Raw genomic sequence first — 14,031 nt, forward strand, 5'->3', positions numbered from 1 at the left:
GAGCCTGGAGAAATTTGGGCCACTGTTATGTGAGCTACGGTATATTATGTATTTGGGGGCTGTATGTAGGCCAGAGAAGTGTCAACTTCCTGCATCTGTTGCAGACTGCACCCAATAACCTTCATTAAAAGAGAGATCTGTTTAAAGTTTGATTAATCTGGCTGGTATCTTGAAAATGATCACAGATCACTGTGGCATTTGTGTCGAGCAATGCCAATAAGAAATTCCGATGGGGAATTAAATTTGATGACACAAGGAATTTGCTTATAAATGTATTACCTAGACAAACCTGTCTTTCTCAATGTACAGATGTACAGATGAGCAGGTACTCAACCTCTATTTAACCAATGAATGTGATTGTGTCTCACCTCTACGCACCCCCTCCAGCGGATAAAAGAATGCCACCAATAGATTCATGAGGACAGCCAGGTTGAAAGAGATGCTGCTCCAGAAAGACATGTTGCGAGAACACCAGTACAGGATAGGCTGAGCTGGGGAGATCAAGTCAAATAAATCAAATCAAGGCATAAATGGAATAAGCACCCCAATGTGACTTCTCATCCAAAATAAACGCTTTGGGAAGAAGCCATTACAAAACAAAAAAGGGCCTAATACACAACCTTGTGGTCTACTTATGTTTATACCACAAACACATACTGATACATTTATATTTCTGTTTTGCTGATGTTAAAACAATTGCTTACTGGTGAATTGTATAATTTCTGAGATACTACTGACATTGAACTCAATTAAAATCTGTTTGTTTGCCACTCATGCGGTTTCAATTAAAGGTTAGAGTCTGGAACACAAATTCCAGACAATTATAGATGTGTTTGTCATTATTTTTACAATTTAGTTTTGTTTTTAGATGATCTCACATAATATTATCCAATCTATTAGAAAGAACTGATTGGAAGATGTCAATAAAAAAGCTGTACATAGTAAGACTAAGAGCATTATGTCATTCTTTTACTAACCAATGAAAGAGGCCGGGGTTGTGGTAGTTTCCACTTCAATCTTAAACATTAATTTCAAGCTCAAAAACCTTAAAGAACGCATTGTGCATTTCCAACTATATCCAGTTAGGACAATTGCAACTTTTATACTAGTCAAGTCTATTTTTTTAATTTCAAACAAAAATGTCAATTTTAAACATAACTGCAGTATTCTTTATAAAGTAGAGGATCTCTGATCATTTGAGTAGCTTTCAGACGTAGACATTGAAATCAAACACCACAACAAGAAAACTGAAGCAAAAGAAAGGGTTGCTCAGTTCACCCAAATCATGTTCAAGAGCTCGCTGACCTCAGCTGCCACCTCTGTTCTGACCCACGACTCTCTGAGGAGTCTGGTTAGAGGATTCGGTTTCTGAACGATGGCTATTTTGACAGGGGGTTTTTGTCTGAAAAGAGGAACTGGGGGAGGGGATTTTCACACACGGATGCCACACTTATGACTTTGGGTTAGCTATAATGGAACATTGCTTCGACTTTGATAAAACTGATAAATATGTTTAGCGTTATGTTATGTTCACACCCTGCAGACTCAACCTCTGTGGATTTAAATATGTACAAATCTCTGTGCAAATGCTTGAGATGTCTATCATATATTTCAGGCCTGTCTGTATCTCTGCTTTTCACAACTGGAATATGAAGTTTGTTTTAATCTTGTCCTTGTGGTTCACCTCACGCGCTTTCTTTCTGAGAACGCTTACCAGCAAACCTGCCCTACCCGGTTGTACATCATTTTTACTGAAATTAAGTTTTGTTAAATAGGCAAAAGTCATTGAAATACAGTATCTAATAAATAAAATATGTATGTAAGTATATACAAGCATCTTTTCACCACCACATATGTAGCGGTGCTATACTGTCATCATTTATAAGTGGACCACATTTATAATTATGCGCCTGGGTGATTCTCACGAAATATAGATTTAGAGGGTGTCCAGCATCAGTTTTTTTTTAAAAAAGCCCTTGAAGCCAATTTTTTGCACATATAAGATTAAGGTCTGAACTTACTATAACCATTATTTTTAGAGGATTAAAAAAATATTTCCTATAGAATTATTTAAATTTTTTATTTGATCATTACCGCAACATGATATTACATTAAATATATGCATTTACAAACTCATGTTTCGGTAATGAGAACTAAAAAGTTGTCTTGGTACTGACAAACAAAATTTCACCTTTTATCTGGAGAGAAAAAATAAGAACTGCGTACCTGGCAGCCATCTTGAGTGTCACAGTCAATTATGTCCCTTCCAATAATTTTTTTTGAAAATGTTAGTTCCTTGAGGGCTTAAACAATGATTGAAAATTGTTGCGGAGGATGAGAAAATTGGTCTTGGACACATTTATATTCCTTATTATTGTCTTTACATTTACAAATGATCACCAAATACCCCATGTTTCTTAACTGTAAAGTGAAGCTTTTTATTTTTTTGATTTTTTAATTATAAATATTTCCATGTCAAAGAACCCAAATCCAGTCATGGACACGTTGCGTTAATGAAAATTTTCCTCTTAAATGTGGAAAAAACAACAAAATCGGTTTGTATGATGTCATTTGAAATCATGTGCAAAATAGTACATGAAGAGATGTTTGTAACTGCATGCTTCTTATTTTGATACTCTTACTTTGCATTTACTTTTTTATCATAAATCTAGTTTCGCAAGAATCACCCGTCTGCATCTTTCTGCTTTTATGAAATATTTACCAATATTTTATTAAAATCTTAAATGCCATACAGAAACCTAGTAGTTCAATAAAGAGGTCATAGCTATGTAATGAATTGGAATGCAACGTTTGACATTTGCATCAAATGCAGTCGGTGGGACTTTTAAACTAAATAAATAAAACATTTTATGTAGTAACAACGTATGTCATTAATTTCTCAATTTAGTAAAATGCAGGCCAATCCCATTTGACGCAAGTGCCATTTCAGTGGAAAAGAGGTATTGATAGAAAAGAGGCTTTTGTGTGTCTTAGTAGGAATTAAATGCATCTCATCTGTTTTATTCATCCCTCACTCCCTCAGCAGGAGATGTAGCTCATTTTCCTAATCAGCTTTGGTGATGCAAGCGCCATTTGGGATTCATTCAGGGTTTTCCTCTACACATCTTTTTCCCTTGCTACAAAACCATACAAAACTAAGAACTTATATTGATTAAACTTATATCCACTAACATGATTTATATTACTTTATTATCTTAAATTAGCTAATGTTTACACCCCTTTCCCACTGCCCATGCTTGAGGGGGTCAGGGTTAGGCATGCGTCCGTCACCAATGCACGGAAGGATCCCTGATGGGTCTCAGCAAGCTTGGGAAGTGGAGAGGGCATGTAAAACAGCTTACTAGGAAAGAGAGGAAGGGAGTGGGCACGCACAAGGCACGGAGTTTGCGTTACCAGTTGCCTCTTGAGTACCTCGCAGCTTCTTCTGCCAATTCATCTCATTGAAGAGGTCTTCGGAGCGCAAGAAAAAGTCGTTGATCTTGCTGCCCTGCTCGTCGCGCTCCGTGGTGTAATACACCCGGAGCTTCGACTCCTGAGTTAGGAACTCGCAGATGTTTGGGACGGGAAACACGATCTGCTCCATTGTGCGATCCAGACGAACGATCTGCAGGAGAATAGAACAAACGACACGTAAAATCACGTGCTGTCTGGATCTCTGCTATGGTGGTTTCAGCGTTACAATAAGGCTATGCTGTTTTAGAGGACACGGTTATGATGAGCAAATATTAACAGAGAAGCTTTGATGTTGTGGGATCTTTTCTTTGGCTCCCAGAGGGTGCAAACCTATTAACCTTAGATAGGGACAGCATATAGGTACACTAGCACAAACTAGCTTTTTACAGTTTTTTGCCCATGCCATACTGTATAACTCACCACCATGATGTGCCGTAAAATGCTGTGAGTGTTCGTCAGGGTGTTGCTATGTGGTCACTAAGTGTGTTTTGGTGCATTTTGTGTTGCATTTATGCAAGAGTATTAAAAGATATACATTTCATCAAGGGTTTCTTGGGAACGAACCCACAACCTTTTGCGCTGCTATTGGTTGCTTACTGGCCAAGGCCTTTATAATTTTCTGGTCTCTAGGGGGCCTGGATCCATCCTTTCATGCCTTTGGGATTGTTTGGGAGGTCTGATTGCTCAGAAAAATAATATTGCACCCTTTTCCTCAATAAATCACAAGAATTGTGGTTTTATTTATAGATGCATGCTTATACTTATTACTTACTTTACTATTTATGTAATATACTAGTTATACTTGGAGGTGTTTATATGGGAATTAGCAGCAGTAAGTGAAGTCCTCCAACATTCTTTTGTACCAAGCCTGAGAAACTGAGGATGATTGAGCCATAATGGCTGCCTCAGATGGACACTACTGACCTCAATTTGGGCCGTGTGTTTGGCGTAGAATTCCAGCGCTTCATCCCCCTCCCCGTAAGTTCCTCCTGGCTTCAGCATGGCCTGGAGTTCCTTGTTGTGTCTGGCTAGCTGTGTGTGTATGCAGAAGGAGAAGAACAATTATGTTAATGTACAGTTTTATGTAAAATTTTAATCCTATAATAAATATTATAGCAATTATGGCATCTACACCTTAGACTCTGAAACAGTACCCATGGATCACACTTAACATTCCTGTTATGAAACAACTACTGAACCGTTTTTAAATACAAGCGTTTTTATAAAACTTTCAGGAGAAGAAAAATTGATCGTTGAAGATGCGTTAGATACAGCACCCCTTGTGGTAGCACTGAGAATTGCACTGCATTATGATAAATTACCAAGGGGCAACTTTCCGGTCTCTCTGATGAAGCCAACACCAAAGTGATTTAAATTGCAAATTCATTGAAGGCCGCTAAAGGCTGGCTCCAAAAGGGAATCAATCCCCATAAGACCTAGCCTGGCTGCGCCCTCCTACGCACTTCCGCTCAATTTCATTTTCCTTCAGTACTACGTCTGGGATTTCGGTCTATTCTAGCGTTTCGAGAAATACATTTTTGTAGGACCAATCAGCGAACAGAGGGAGTGGCTGAGAACGTTGATGTTGTACGTCAGTGTGAGTTGTAGTTCAGTAATGGCAGCGGAGAAAGAAGTGAGAAAAGCTATTTGGTCCGTTGTTGCAAAACTGTCAAATATACAGAAGTTAGCAAGAACAATGTTTGCTAAGTTTTGTTGGTCTGATCATTTGGACTTCTTGTTTACAGCTGGTTTCGGCGCATGATATACGTCACAACCACACGTTAGCGATTGCCTATGGCAGATCCTGAGTGACTCTGGGCAGATCCAATAGTGTTGAACTTAAACAAAGAACCCGCCTACAAGAAAGTAAACGTTTCTCAATGGAGAGAGGCCAGACTCTCTGTTCAAATGACATGTATGAGAGTCTGGTAGAACCAGGCTACATAAGACCCACATGTTAAAATGGCCAAATTTACAGCAAAAATTTTTTTACAGCATGGTACAAATAGTGTTTTTGGTCTATATAGCTAATTTTGCACCTCATGACAACTGTCAGGGGGGTAAATTTTTTGTTACTTAACCGTTTCAATGATATCAAGCCTTAAAGATCTGCATTAATAAGGGCGTGGCCACTTGAGTGACGGGTGAGCTGCCACTGCTGTCACTACCGTAGAGCTAGGCGGACGTGGTTTCAGCAGCCAGCCACCTCAGCTTCAATTTTCAGTTATTCGCGATTAATAGCGACAGCAGGCTCCGCCAACTATTGGTTTTAAAAAAAAACTATGGGTGACGTCACGGACACTACATCCATATTTTTTTTACAGTCAATGTAAATTATAAATCAATGGGTTAAATATATTTGCATATATATTGCTCTGCACTGTATTTGGAAAGAGTTTTTAAAGGGACATTCCGCTTTTTTGAAAATATGCTCACTTTCAAGCTCCCCTAGAGTTAAATATTTGATTTTTAACGTTTTGGAGTCCATTCGGCTGATTTCCGGGTTTGGCGGTGCCACTTTTGGTATAGCTTGGCATAATCTATTGGATCTGATTGGACCATTAGCATTGTGCTAGAATTAACCAAGGAGTTTTAATATTTTTCCTATTTTAAAACTTGACTCTTCTGTAGTTACATCGTGTTCTAAGACCGACAAAAAATTCAAAGTTGTGATTTTCTAGGCAAATATGCTAGGAACTATACTCTCATTCTGGCGTAATAATCAAGGAGTTTGCTGCCGTAACATGGCTGCAGCAGGCGTAGTGATATTACGCGCTACCCGAAAATAGTCCCCTTGGTAATATCATTGCGAATCAGCGTGTACCCATCACAGAATTTGTTTCTGAGGTATTAAATGAATTACTTTGTTGCAATTACAAAATGTTGAGCGTCAAAATCATTTATTTTTACTATTTGAGTAAAATAGCATCTAACTGTCTTGTCTAAAAGAGTTTTTGTTTTCTATTCTTTTCAGTCATGAACCTTTTATTTCAAACACCATCATTTCGTGGGTACATTGAGTGCCAGCTACTGTAATATCCTATCGTAGCTCTCGTTGCATAACTAAGTCTCGATGGCCCAGATAATTACGTGAATAGGCAGAAAATCTATACAGCTCAGGCCTTTTTTCTCTGAGGAGCTGATATAACCCTAACCACAGACACCGTGTTTGTGTGTGTAAATGTAGATTTGTGTGTGTCACCTGATGAGCCAAGATGTAGATGTTGTGACCCACATTACGGGGAGAGGCAGCATGTTCTTCACCACCGCTTTCTTCATCATCACTGTGATCCACCTCGATTTCTCCCTGCATGTAGGCCTTTTTAATCACCTCCACCTGTATGCCACAAAACATTTTTACCGTGTGCAAAATAACTTTTTTTCTTTCAACTGTGGTTTCCATTAAAGATTGGCACAAAACTTTAGCATTATTTTCTAAATGTCAATAGAAAACACAATGCATATAAAACATAATTTTGTTCTCATTCCAAAAACCATGGCGATGGGTGTGTTCGACTTCATACGGTGCAGACCGACATGCTCATGACATCAAAATACAGCGTGAACATGCCCTTCGAAAGCATACAAAGCCGTCGACTCCCGAATCGCTCTTGATGTATTTTGAGGTCATGCGGTTGTTGGTTCTTGTGATACCGAACACATCTCTTCTGTCTTGTCTTCCAACCAAACAAATCACGGCATATTTAAAAAAAAACATTATCATCATGTGACTTTCGCACGTCAGGTGACCTGTAAATACGAACAGTTCCACTGCAATATATTCCTTTTCCAAATTCCCTCAAAAACCTCAACTTTTTTATGGGAGTTTATGCAAAAGTTACGTGTTTCCACATCAATTTGCGATATCAATCTGTGCAATTTGAAGGGTAATTGAAACGCGTCTATCAACACCTCACTAAATCAAATTGCTCTATTGTTTTCCTCACTTTTTTAAATCGCTTTGGATTATGTGTCTGCTTTAATCTAAACAGGGTTAAAGTGCACTTAAAGCCCTATATATTTGATGACTTTATTTGTTTTCCCACAGGAATTAGACCCATGAATTTGTTGTTTGCAGCATGCTCTACCATTTACGCTACATACATTTTTAACTAAATTCAAGCTGTATCAAATATATGGCTATAGGAAACATTACATATGTTCTTATGGGCTGTAAAAGTCATTTAACTTTAGGGAGGATAGAACATGTCTTAAAGGCGGGGTGCACGATCTCTGAAAGCCAATGTTGACATTTGAAATCACCTAAACAATCACACTCCTACCCCAATAGAATCTGGACCTTTTTTCATAGACTCGCCCCATGCATACGCAACCCAGGCAATGATGTTGGTAAGTAGACACGCCCTTACTGCTGATTGGCTACGAGTGTGTTTTGGTACTCGGCCTGATTCCCTTTTCCAAAGCGTTTCTCAAAAATCGTGCACCTCACATTTAATTATGATAGAAACCTACCTAATAATGTATCACTGTATAACTTTCTAGTGTGCACATTTGTATGTGGTGTACTCATGTTGTACTATAGTTCACATTTACCAGTTCTTTAGGCCTCATGTTATACAGGATCCTCTCTGCATTCTCACTGTCGTGACGGCTTTCCATGATGGCCAGCAGCAGTTTTGAGGCATTATTCTGTAACAAAACCACCCACCAAAATTATTTCTATCTGAAGAAAAAACATTCATATAACAGAATGCTATGAATGGTAATCGCACCTTTAGCTCCAGCACCAAGTCCATCCTCTTCTTTCCAAGAGGATTGATGTCATTCAAGATGAGGGCGATGATGATGTCGATGCCGTTACATTCATGTGTGGCTATACAATTCTAAGCAAGAAAAACATTAAACATACATTAGGTATTTAACTTCTTAAAAATCTGAAAATCTGACTTTTTCTATGTTTAAGTGCTATAACTGGGTCCTCAGTGCTTCTATCAACCTAGAAAATGTGAAAAAGATCAACACAGTAACTTAGTTATGGTAAACTATTCTCTGCAAGCATGTGAAAAAATAGGTAATTGAAATTTGGCTCCCCTTGTAATGTCAGAAGGGGATAATACCGCCCCTTTATCAGCTCATTTGCATTTAAAAGGACACACTCAAAAATGGCACATTTTTGCTCACGCTCACAAAGTGGCAATGTTAACATGCTTTAATAAATTATCTGTATGGTATTTTGAACCAAAACTTCACATATGTACTCTGGGGACACCAAAGATTTATTTGACATCTTAAAAAAGTCTTGTGAAATGTCCGCTTTAAGGGCGCATACACATTTAATTTAAACGAGACTCAGACTAAAAAAAAATAAATCTTGTTATAAATCCAAAACAATTTCTTAAAACCAACTTAGCTTACATCACCTACGCCACGAAGGCTAATCGGGTGATGTTAACCAACACCCAAATAGATATTTAGGGATTGTCCTTAAATTATCATTACGATCTGTTTCGATTTTGTTGTGGGACTCAGATTGCGATCGAAAAAGTCCCGGCTTACGTTTTGTTCTCACTGAATTTCCTGTTTCACCTTGGTAAGATGTCACATTACGGAAGTAAAATGGCTTGCATGGGTTTCTTGTTGACTGTAGCTTGTTCAGGAGTAATCGAAACATGGAAATCATCTATGGAAATCAGCATTAACAAGTGCCAAAAATTCAAACAAAACCAGTCGGGAAGAAAACATTGAGACAAAGACACCGTCGGAGCCCAATTGGCTACAGTACGAATGTTCAAAACCTGTTATTAAGTGATTATGAGATCACACAAATCATCTATCCGTCACAGGGCGAACGCATATTGTTATTAAATAAGTACATTACACTTATCCTTAGAAAACTAGGACAATGACGATAATAAGTCCCATTATGGCTCTATGAAGTCAGAAAGATTGCATAATGGCACAGCACATAAAATTGCTATAATTTCCTATAAAGAGCGAATGGGTGTGTGAAGGCAGCCTCTACAGCATGTGTTTAATAAGGGTAAATGACGTATATGTACTGTAAGTATAAATGTAGTATGTTTAAGGTCCACTCCACCTGGTTTTCATGGCAAGGACCCTGGCAGTACTCAGTCAGGCTCTCCACAGTCTGGTTAATAAGAGCGACGTTCTTCTCATTAATATAAAGCCCCAGCAGGCCCAAGCCTCCCGTTGTGCTGCCGCATATACAATCTAGGAACTGTAGCGTCTCACACACCAGGTTGTAGTTGTTTTTGTTGTTCTGACAGCGAAGGAAATTCTGGGGAAAAGCGAGGAAAAACATGAATAAACAGGAAATGAGGGACATAATCTAGTCAAGATGACTTCTGGGTAATACAGAGAGAGAGTTGTTGATACGATTTGTAAAGATTAAAATGCTCTGGATATTCTTTTTAGGGTTTCTGTAGGGTTTACTTTGAATTCCTGTATAACTCAGTGATAAGAGCATTGTGTTAGCAGCGCAAAAGGTCATGGGTTCGAAACATGAGAAATTAGCGATTAGCCAACAGGCTAAATATTATGTACACAATCCACTATTCTCATCTCAAATTAGGTCATTTGTTTCTTCTAATTTTAACAATCCATTTCTGAGGTATTTTTGTACTGTGGAAATTCGTAAAAACTTGTGTGTTTTGATAGCTGAATGAACAGCATCCCAGTACAAAACAATAGGTTTGATTATGGGAGGGATCTCCATCCCTAACAGCCTCAGTTTGGAATTAACATGGCGACGGACAACAGTATATTTAGATTTATACAACAGTTCTTTCTGGTTCTCGAATCTGATTGGCTAAGAGCTATACGATATTGTGCTGATAACGGCACTGTAACCGCTTCACCTTTCGTATTATTCCGCCACCTAGTGAATGGAGGTCCTAAGCAGGCTCATCTCTGAATGGAAAAACACAGACGCGCTGTTTGAATCACTCTCCGTGTGTCTCATTAGTTTACTAGCTCATAAATCAGTCTGTGAATCCCCAATCAGAAGTTATTATTCCGTCAAAGATCAGCACTCTTGGATGTTACGTTAAAGTTAATGGGAGAAATGTCTTGTCACATCGTGTGGACGATTAACACTTGGAAAGAGGAATATAAACACTTGTTTTTTTCTGGAGCTATATCTTTTATCAGAACGCGAAAACACCGTGGAACTGCAGGTAAGCCCCGCAGCTTTTAAATGTAGACATTGATCATTTACTTTATCGTGACGTGACTATTAAAACATGTTATGAGATATCGCCACTGGTATATTTATAAGCAGCATGCAAAAACATCTCTCTGACACTTATAAAAAACCGTTTTGTATAGTACTGACAAGAACAAAGTTTAATAATAATAATCGAGTACTCGTATCGCGTTAAGAATAAATGAGAAAGCAATAGTAACGTTACACAAGTATAGTTTTATTAACTTTTACCTCGCGTTAAAACAATAACAACACAAAAGACACTAAATATGAATAAAAAAACAAGTACTAGTTTGATCATGACACCAAATACTGCTGATTTGATCTCATTTTGACGATCATAAACAAACAAGGCCAACATGAGAGCCAGGGAATCCCTTTCCGAGATGTAGCCCAGAGAGGGCGGTGGTCAGCGGGGCGAGTGAACACTGACCTCCGCTCATGCTTTGGTTCTCATTCGTACCGAATCTCACTAAGCAAACTTTCAAACAGGCGCTATCTTTACTAATCGACTGTAGATTTAAATATAATACATATACATTCTCGACTGAACTAATCTTAAAACTACACTTTGTGACCAAGAAACGGTAATATAAAGAAACGGCTTTTCCGTCCATTGAGTTGTTATGAGCTTCAAAGCAGCCGAAAGTTTTACCTGTCATTCTGGCCGCCCTCAAATCCGTGGCGGAAGAAGTAGTTCTCAAACAAAGAGGCTTTTAAAATAACTCCGTTGTTGTTTTCTAGTTTTCGTTTTTCAAACGTGTGCCGTCGAACTGTTGTATAAAAGCAATATCGCTCTCGGAGTCGTGCGACATAGCTCTATATCATCACGGCTGTGACTGCCTCCGGCACTCGGCCTGCGGCCTCGTGCCTCTGGCCTAATCACAGCCGTGATGATATAGAGCTATATCACACTCCTACTCGAGCGATATTGCTTAAATATATATATATTAAAAAAAATTATATATAAATTAAAAAATTCGGAATTGTATATATGTATGTAAGTGTGTTTAAATATACATAATAATTACACACAGCACACACACACATATATTATGCGAAAATTTACTTTGATCTTGTATGCAATTAATCGCGATTAATCTTTGCCCAGCACTAAAAATACAAATAAATATATATACAAATGTAAATGTTTCTTAAACACATACTTGAATGTGTGTGTATTTATATATACATAATAATTAGATACAGCAAACACTCATAAATTATGCAAAAAAAAATCACTTTTACTTTGTATGCGATTAATCGCGATTAATCTTTGCCCAGCACTAATTTTTATCAAAGACTTGAAAGTGAAATCTGCAGGATCACTAGAAATAACTAAAAATAAACAAATTATAGGTAGTTAAGTAAATAATTATGAAACAATTCGCTAAATTTTTCCTAATAACCTAATTACGGCGAAACTACCATAAAGCTTTTCAACACATATGTGAATTAAGAGTAAGAAGTTATTTATTATATTCAGCATTAGAGGTATGATGATCATGATGTCATTGTTATATCAAACTGACCATCATTTCATAAGAATGTAATGACTGGCTCAACCTCTGAAAGGACTTTCCCTTTAAAGTAATGTCTCACAGTTTGTACCCGTCCCTCAACCATGTGCCTTTATACTGGTAAGCAACGGCCACTGTAAAATAAGTGGCAAAAATCGTGTGGCGCTGTGTATTATTTATGCATTTGGCAGACGCTGCTATCCAAAGTACATTATAAGGTATACCTTTCATCAATAATGTGTGTTCCCTCCAATTGAACTCGCAACGCAATGCTCTAACACTTGGCTACAGTAACACTGGACCACTGTATTAGCTTTACATTTGACTTGACTGAACATGATTTGATAGAAAAGCAAGAATTGAATTAGCCTTTTTTTTGCTTTTCATCATGGCTGACCTGAAGCTCACGGTTGTGGTTCTCACAGAGCAGCTGCATCAGGCGCAGGATTGGCTTCATAATGGTGATGATGACGCTCATCTCACTGTCATCCTCGTTCTTGTCACCTGTGCTGGTTTGCCCCTCCGCCACATTTACATGTTCGTCTGCATCCGCCTCCCTTCGGTACGTGTTGAAGGCCTTCTTGGTGGCCGTAGATGCTTCCAGAAGCTGCTCCCGAACCTCATCGGTTACTACGGTAACATCTTTTACTGAGGTAAAAATTACGTTTGACAACAGTAGGAACTTAAATGATTATGAATTCCTGCAAAAAGTTGTTAATGATGCAAAGCAGAGGTCAGTGTTTAATTTGGTCCCTGTGTTACAAAACCTGGCTAGCTTTGAAAAAAGCGGCAAGAAATATTCATCAAGTATGTTCGCCTGTTTGCTATACTATGCTTTTCTGTGTCTGGGATACATGTTTTTATTGTATTTTATGCTTTTTATAACAAAAACTCAAGTGGTAGTACATGCTGTTTCTGATCACGGGTGCGAGCCCTGACCTTTCTTGCGCGTTTGGGTGTCCTTGTCGTTGCTGTCCTCGTCTTTGCGTTTGCTGCCCAGATCGCTGGTGTTCACCGTCACAGTCGCCTTGATCTCCTGCTGGGCCAACTTCATCCGCTCGTAAAACACTTTAAAGAACTTCTCTGACTTATTGTCGCCCGTCAGACGGCAAAAAAACGACCGCTGAAGGACAGGCAAGAGAAAGAGAAAAAGAGAAAAGGTGTTATGTGCTTTTTACCTTATTTCCCCCCTTAAATTAACATATAATGTTATTTGTTTTTTTTTTAAACCAATAACTGACTGTAATGTCCCTTTACTCAAACTTTAATCATTTTTACCTCTCAAATTAGTGTGAAACGGTAGCGAGGCCAGAAATTTTAAACTAAGTGGACCTTGGTGAAATAAGGTGGACCTTAATGCCTACTTTCAAGTTACATCATTTTACAATATAGTAGTGATAAATGGATTCCATTACATTTTTTAAGTCATGGATTGAAACAAGTTTTGGATCAGCAAAACTGGGGGTGGGAAAATAAAATAAAAAACAAATTAAGAAATTCTAAGCTTAGAAAATAGAAAAGAACAAAATTACAAAGAAAGTAAGATCTAACAGTAGTATTTAGGTGCAGAAATCAAATCAAATGAATAATAACATTGTCTTTCTGTTGTTTATTTAATATAATGACACAAACATAAGCAGATTTCTTAAATGGCACTCAGGCACTGCCACTCAAAAAGCACTGACTAACACATCTGATTTCTTTCTGAACTGTTTGCACTCACTTTAAGACATGTTTTTATGAGAATATGTGTCAAGACTGTGGTATTTTGAGATCATTTTGTGTTTGCGTGCTTTTTGAAACTATATATATATATATTTATTTATTTATTTTAGGGCTGTCAAAAGATTA

The 14,031-nt window shown here is 37.9% G+C and overlaps 1 protein-coding gene across 21 annotated transcripts in view; it reads right to left on the reverse strand.

The window, feature by feature from the left end:
• The window catches only part of itpr1b (inositol 1,4,5-trisphosphate receptor, type 1b), a 163,794-nt gene that overhangs the window by 29,630 nt on the left and 120,133 nt on the right, over window positions 1–14,031 (reverse strand). For 12 of the 21 annotated variants that reach the window (XM_055183309.2, XM_055183306.2, XM_055183314.2 and 9 more), the window contains 9 exons: window positions 13,120–13,303; window positions 12,578–12,828; window positions 9,533–9,733; window positions 8,208–8,318; window positions 8,029–8,124; window positions 6,677–6,811; window positions 4,399–4,506; window positions 3,394–3,625; window positions 369–491 (listed from right to left, as the gene is read on the reverse strand). In XM_055183309.2, the coding sequence (XP_055039284.2) occupies window positions 369–491; window positions 3,394–3,625; window positions 4,399–4,506; window positions 6,677–6,811; window positions 8,029–8,124; window positions 8,208–8,318; window positions 9,533–9,733; window positions 12,578–12,828; window positions 13,120–13,303 (1,441 nt within the window). The remainder of the gene's footprint in view (window positions 1–368; window positions 492–3,393; window positions 3,626–4,398; window positions 4,507–6,676; window positions 6,812–8,028; window positions 8,125–8,207; window positions 8,319–9,532; window positions 9,734–12,577; window positions 12,829–13,119; window positions 13,304–14,031) is intronic. The other 9 variants (XM_055183320.2, XM_055183318.2, XM_055183317.2 and 6 more) reach the window with 1 other exon arrangement.

Source organism: Misgurnus anguillicaudatus, chromosome 14, assembly GCF_027580225.2.
Source record: "Misgurnus anguillicaudatus chromosome 14, ASM2758022v2, whole genome shotgun sequence".
NCBI classification, from domain to species: Eukaryota; Metazoa; Chordata; class Actinopteri; order Cypriniformes; family Cobitidae; genus Misgurnus; species Misgurnus anguillicaudatus.